This window comes from Chrysochloris asiatica, unplaced genomic scaffold, assembly GCF_000296735.1.
Source record: "Chrysochloris asiatica unplaced genomic scaffold, ChrAsi1.0 scaffold00008, whole genome shotgun sequence".
Lineage (NCBI taxonomy): Eukaryota > Metazoa > Chordata > Mammalia > Afrosoricida > Chrysochloridae > Chrysochloris > Chrysochloris asiatica.
The window spans coordinates 31,810,621-31,816,621 of NW_006408526.1; the positions used below are offsets into that span (position 1 = coordinate 31,810,621).

The window sequence follows — 6,001 nt, forward strand, 5'->3', positions numbered from 1 at the left end:
AGCCAAGTCAACACAGCCCTACTACCTCAGTACTATCATTCCTCCCACCAAATCCTTTCAATTGTCTTTGTTAGTAATCAGACATACCCATTCTTTTGGTTTAATAAAGGTTTATTTTTCAAAATGTACAGTTGGTTGGACCTGTAAAAAAAAGGAAAGAAGAATCAGGACCAGAGTGCTTTGTAAACATGCTTCATATACCATGTACTCCTCCTGGGATTCCTTCTCACCTGTTCATGCATCTTCACCAGCAGCTGGGGCATCCCCTCCCTTTGTGTTTCTGGTGTAAATTACTTGAGCTCTGTGTTTTGAAACCAGCTTGATAAGTCCTAGGAAAGAAAATATAAAGTCTTCACATAGTATCAAGATTAGATATTTATTCCTGCCAAAATCGACTTAAGTTGTATAGTTCAAATGTTCAACTTCTACTCTTATAATAACATAAAAATCATTACTTCCATATATTAGCCACTATAGATTAAGCTTAAATAGTTATACTTATTGCTAATGAAGAGAATTAGACCCACCAATCAATTTTAAGTATCTGTTTACAATGGTTTGTTATTTTGATAAGTATATTTAAATCAGGTGGCCTCTATAATTCTATATATTTTATGCACTTGAAAACGTAAGATTGAGATCGTTATCACCAACAACCAATGATTTCACTACTCTGAAAATTCCCAACAAGGTAGCTAGGATAATTTTACAAAGACATGCTAGTTCAAACTGTCAGTCAAGCAATAGATGGGTTTAATGAGAGTAGCATGGGGGCACAACAACACTAGCAAGTAGTATGGCTCACCATAGAATGGTCATTCAACTATAAAAGGGCATCATATGCCTGAAGAACAAAGATGGGAATGTGGGTGGAGAGGGCTCCAGCAGGTTAACTGTTATTGCATGGTAAATATAATTTGTTGAGTGTAAAGCTTCACTCAGTTCACACACACACACACACACAAAAAAAATTTTTCCCCCAAAAGAAAATTTCACAGTATAACACCCTCTCACCTTTACTAAGCAGCTCCTGAAGTGCTGCCCTGGCTAGGGAACCGCGAATCTTCAGTCTCTCAGAGACAACAGCTGGTGTTATGAGTTTATAGTTGGGAACTTCCTTACAGAGCTTGTCATATGTGGCTTTGTCAAACAAGACCAGGTTATTAAGCTTGTCCCGAACTTTCCCTTTGGACCACTTCTGCTCATAAAAACAAAAATGTCAGTTCTCTGGCACAAACACACTCCCCCTCCCAAGCAACCTGTGTCCTTTCTGGAAAAAAAACGGGCTCCAGTGAGTGGCTGTGTACACAGGCCTACATCTCCCTCAACTAACCAGCCACTCCCTGGAAAGCCTATACAGGGTCAGTATATGAGTTGGAAAAGACTTGACACTAACAACATAAGGACTCCTGGTCTGGAGCTCAGCAGTTCAAACCCACCAGCTGCTCCTTGGGAACCATATACACAGTGTCACTATCAGAACCACTCGATGGCACTTTACAAGGAAAAGGAGATCTTAGCCACTGTTAATTGTTAACAAAGCTAGCTTAGAGGTTTGGGGATATACTGAGCGCCAAGAGGCTAATCAACCAAATGCCAGAAATTGGGGCAACGCTTAGTCCACCGAATTTTAACGCTATTAAATAGTGTTGCCAGTTCATACTCCAAATGAAACAGATTTACAGCAGATAAGTACGTAACTTCAAAACCTTAAACTACTTGATACTATTAAGTGCCGTCCAACTCGCAGCGACCCTGTGTAGGGCTTCCGAGGGACTGGGACTGCAAGTTACTTGATTACAATACAGCGCGGCAGACATCCCCGGTCTCCCTCCCTCAGAAGCGCTCAACTCCTACCTTCTTTTTGGCCTTGCCCCCAGATTTATTCACTGGGTCTTTGTCTTTCTTGGCCGACTTTCCGGCGTCTTTCTTCTTCTTGTCGTCCTTGGGAGGCTATAAGGAAAGGGGGAACGCCAAGTCATAAGGCCACTCTATGCTCCCTCAACTACTGCGTCCCCCATCCCCACCCAAACTCCACCATCGAAGCACATGGGTGAAGCAATGTGGCCGCCTGTCTTGAAAGCCAATCCCATAATTCACAAGCCCTCCCGTCCGCTGTTCCCTCAACTGAGCCTGAGCACTAACCCGGCTTCCAGAACCCTAAGGTCTTTACAACCCTGAAGCTTACCATCACGAAGCTCGAAGAGGAGCTACAACTGCAGCCTAGCTAAGATGTCGGACAGAAAGGAAGCGCGGCTCACCAACAGGCCCAGAAACCTCCACACGCAGTGAATGCTTCCGGGGCAATGGGCGGAGCCACGTGGAAGACGTTCTAAGAATTGATCGCGGATTTCCTAGAATCTTGAAAGGAGCGCATTAAAATTCCCAAGTTGTTGTTGTTGTTCAGTGTCGTCAAGTCGGTTCCCACCCATAGCGATCCTGTACAGGATTTTCAAGGCTGTAAGTCTTTACGGGAGCAGAAAGCCTCGTCCGCGGAGCGGCTGGTAGTTTCGAACAGCTGACCTTAAGGTTCGCAGCCCGATTCGCAACCAAAATTCCCAAGTAATTCACTGTAAAAATTGCCCCATGGTATCCACTCATGTTGATGGGCTTTATGGCTAGGTTTGAAGTGGTCACATGTTGGCATTTTCTGCCACTAACAACAAGGAAGGTAAAAACAAAATACAACAGATTCAGAAATTGACCAAATAGTGCCGCTCAAAGTGCGCAAGCGCCTCAGACACCAAAACCCCACACCTCCTCCACCCCGCACTGGGGCCGGAAGGAGAAACCAAGAAAGGAGCTGTCGGGGGGCGGGTCCTGCCGACTGCACTTCCGGGGCGGGGCTGTCAGGAAGGGGCGGAACCTGAGTTCTGGGGCAGTGGCAGCAGCAGCGATGGCGATTTTTAGTGTATATGTGGTGAACAAAGCTGGTGGCTTGATATACCAGCTGGACAGTTACGCACCACGGGCAGAGGCTGAGAAAACGTTCAGTTACCCGCTTGATCTACTGCTCAAATTACACGACGAGCGCGTACTGGTTGCCTTCGGCCAGCGCGATGGCATCCGGGGTGAGCTACTACACTCGGGCTCGAGGGGGCGGAACCCAGGGCTGCTGTGCTTTTGCGGCTTGAGGAAAAAGACCGGGTTCTTCTCCCTTCGCGGAATCCTCTTTGGGGCTTCGATAACCTTAACTGTTATCTATGCAGTGGGTCACGCAGTGCTGGCTATCAATGGGATGGACGTGAACGGGAAGTACACGGGCGATGGGAAGGAGGTGTTGGAGTACCTTGGCAACCCTGCTAATTACCCGGTGTCCATTCGATTCGGCCGACCCCGCCTCACCTCCAATGAAAAGCTCATGCTGGCCTCCATGTTCCACTCGTAAGTCCCCAGCCCTGCTGGCCTTTATTTGTCCCCTGGATTGACTGCACTTGTGTTTCTGCAGGCAAAAATCTCCTGAGCAGCAGGGCTTGCTTTTCTCTTGTTATTTTGTGCCCTTGAGTCGGTTCCGACACACAGCGATCCTGTATAGTGAGTTTGAACCAAGAACCTTGAGGTTAACTCCCCAGTGCTTATCCTACAGCATCACGTTTTCTACTTCTCTTAATTTGTTGTATTCTTGTGTTGTGAAAAGGAAAATAACTGATCCAGTACATCTAAGTTTTAGATTGTGGACTCTTGATTAAGCCCACTTCTCAGAATTTTGTTTCTTCATCCTTAAAGTAAGACAATTGAACTAAATGATCTTTAAAGATCTTTTTCTGATCTCCATTCTGGTATGAGATGTTGCACTGCAGTATGCGTGTTGTTGTTAAGTGCTATCGAGTTGGTTCCAACCCATAGCGACTCTGTATAGGGTTTCCAGGGAACTGCTGGTGATCTTGAATCACAAACTTAGCAGTTCAAACAACTTTGCAGTGCAGCTCATTAACCCACAGAGCCACACCAGGACTCTGCAATATGCATTGTTGTTGTTGTTAAGTGCCTTTGAGTCGATTTCTACCCATAGCGACCCTGTATAGGGTTTCCAAGGAGCAGCTGGTGAGCTTGAACCACCAACTTTACAGTTCAAACGACTTTGCAGTCTGACACATCAGTTCACAGCACCACACCAGCTGCATAAGTAAGCATGGCGCATATTCCCAGGGTGTTCATTTTGCCCAAAGTTTTTAATGGAGAACGTTTTTGTAGCAGAGTATGTAATACGAAACATACAGAATTCAAATGAGTTTTCAAGAAATGCGATACTGCTGCCAGATGTTTCCTTTACTTCTCTAGACTGTGGGTGCCACAGTGGGAAAGTTTGAAAAGCATTCCTCCCTGACAGCAGGGTGTGTACCCAGTACCCAACATTGCCTCCTTTACATACAGGCTCTTTGCCATCGGTTCCCAGCTGTCTCCTGAACAGGGCAGCTCAGGCATTGAGATGTTGGAGACAGACACATTCAAACTGCACTGCTTCCAGACACTGACAGGTATGCATCTCCTCATAGTCCACAAGGATGCAGTGGGCAGGTTGGAGAAAGGGATGGGCCAAAGACAGATTTGGTAAGGAGACGGGGAGGAGTGTCAGCTTTTCCTGGGGCGACTGCACAGACACATAGTTGTTTTATAACTCCAAGGCAAGTATTTATTCTGAAGTCATTTTGTCCACATCCCCCAGCATGTGCAGCCCTGGTGATTGTCTATTCAGATGCAATTCACCTTCATGTTTTCATTTTGGAATGTATGCTGCTCCAAAGTGAAATCTGAAAGCTAAATGGAAAATGACCTTTGGATCATGGGTGTTTTTGCTTTAGTCCCTTAATGCAGATAATTGAAAACTGCCTGAGTTTATCCCCTGTCTGTCACTGTTTCTGCTGAGAGCCCCTAAAAAAATAACCCAACTTGCTGGCATCAGCAATTCTGTTAGTCTGTATAATCTTTACGGAAACAGAACAGCAGGCCCTTTGTTAGTGTCACTGAGTCACTGAGTATGTTCTGTTGACCTTTAGCTTAGTAGATGTGCACAAGCCATTTGTGTCACCTAAGAGTGTCTGCAAAGTGACAGAGCTAGAACTAAAAGTCCGTTCTCAGTCAGCTGGCTGAGAAGTCACTTCAGGTCTGTGGTCTCAGCTGTAGAGATCCAGTAGTATTTCTGTATGGAAAATGAAATGGGCTTCTGAAAGTGCTCTCCAAGTAAGTACAGTATGTCATTATTTGCTGCATTCTCTACCTTTTGTAACCATCCTGTGCCTCTCCAGGGATCAAGTTTGTGGTGCTGGCGGATCCTAGACAAGCTGGAATCGATTCTCTTCTTCGAAAGATTTATGAGATATACTCAGACTATGCCCTCAAGAATCCATTCTACTCCCTGGAAATGCCCATCAGGTAGTTCCACTCCCCTGATCCTGACCAGTGCATCCTTGACCCTCCGCCAACCTCTGGGTGCCCTTCCCCATGTCGTTTTAGAAGTATTGATTAAGTAAAAGGTAAAGTGATCTTTATATATGTTGTTAGGCGTCATTAAGGTGGTTCCAACTCACAGCAACCCTGTATAGGGTTTCCGAGGTTATAAATCTTTGTGGGAGCAGAAACCTCATCTTTCTCCCATGGAACAGCTAGTGGGCTCAATCCACTGACCTTGTGGTTCAATTCAGTGCTACTTGTCCTTTGGAGCCACTGTATTCCCCTTAATATACATAGATGACCAGTGTTTTTCCATGGGGTTCATGTCCATTTTCAGGCAGAGTTTTCATTGGCCTTGCTTCTGCACCCAAAATGTGGAAAGAGCTTCAGACCTCAGACTATTTTCTTATTTTTACATCCTGGTTTAGGTGTGAGCTGTTTGACCAGAATCTGAAGCTAGCCCTGGAGGTTGCAGAAAAGGCTGGAACTTTTGGACCTGGGTCATAGACTGAGCTTACATCAGATCCCAAAGTTCTGATAGTCTATTATTCTCACTTCACTGGAGCTCCCGACAGTCTTGTTCGTGCACATGAAAATGTGTGGCTGCTGA

At 45.5% G+C, this 6,001-nt stretch overlaps 2 protein-coding genes across 2 annotated transcripts; one reads left to right on the forward strand and one right to left on the reverse strand.

Moving 5' to 3' along the window:
• Positions 1–99: 99 nt before the first annotated feature.
• Positions 100–2,251, reverse strand: RPS25 (ribosomal protein S25). The gene is made up of 5 exons (XM_006833897.1): positions 2,189–2,251; positions 1,858–1,953; positions 1,015–1,198; positions 231–329; positions 100–141 (listed from the first exon to the last, which is right to left on the reverse strand). The coding sequence occupies exons 1-4, from the start codon at positions 2,189–2,191 to the stop codon at positions 235–237; spliced, it is 378 nt and encodes a 125-aa protein (XP_006833960.1). The 5' UTR covers positions 2,192–2,251; the 3' UTR covers positions 100–141; positions 231–234.
• Positions 2,252–2,848: 597 nt separating this feature from the next.
• On the forward strand, positions 2,849–5,898 carry TRAPPC4 (trafficking protein particle complex 4). Its single transcript, XM_006833898.1, has 5 exons — positions 2,849–3,071; positions 3,210–3,384; positions 4,375–4,478; positions 5,247–5,373; positions 5,820–5,898. The coding sequence occupies exons 1-5, from the start codon at positions 2,897–2,899 to the stop codon at positions 5,896–5,898; spliced, it is 660 nt and encodes a 219-aa protein (XP_006833961.1). The 5' UTR covers positions 2,849–2,896.
• The last annotated feature ends 103 nt before the right edge of the window (positions 5,899–6,001 follow it).

Coding starts and splice junctions, on each gene's coding strand:
- RPS25 (XM_006833897.1), bottom strand. Junction 1,199..1,857: donor GGGGCAAGGCCAAAAAGAAG/GTAGGAGTTGAG, acceptor TTTTATGAGCAG/AAGTGGTCCAAAGGGAAAGT. Junction 330..1,014: donor TCAGGAGCTGCTTAGTAAAG/GTGAGAGGGTGT, acceptor TTTCTTTCCTAG/GACTTATCAAGCTGGTTTCA.
- TRAPPC4 (XM_006833898.1), top strand. CDS start 2,897: ATGGCGATTTTTAGTGTATATGTGGTGAACAAAGCTGGTGGCTTGATA. Junction 3,072..3,209: donor CCAGCGCGATGGCATCCGGG/GTGAGCTACTAC, acceptor TTATCTATGCAG/TGGGTCACGCAGTGCTGGCT. Junction 3,385..4,374: donor CTGGCCTCCATGTTCCACTC/GTAAGTCCCCAG, acceptor CTTTACATACAG/GCTCTTTGCCATCGGTTCCC.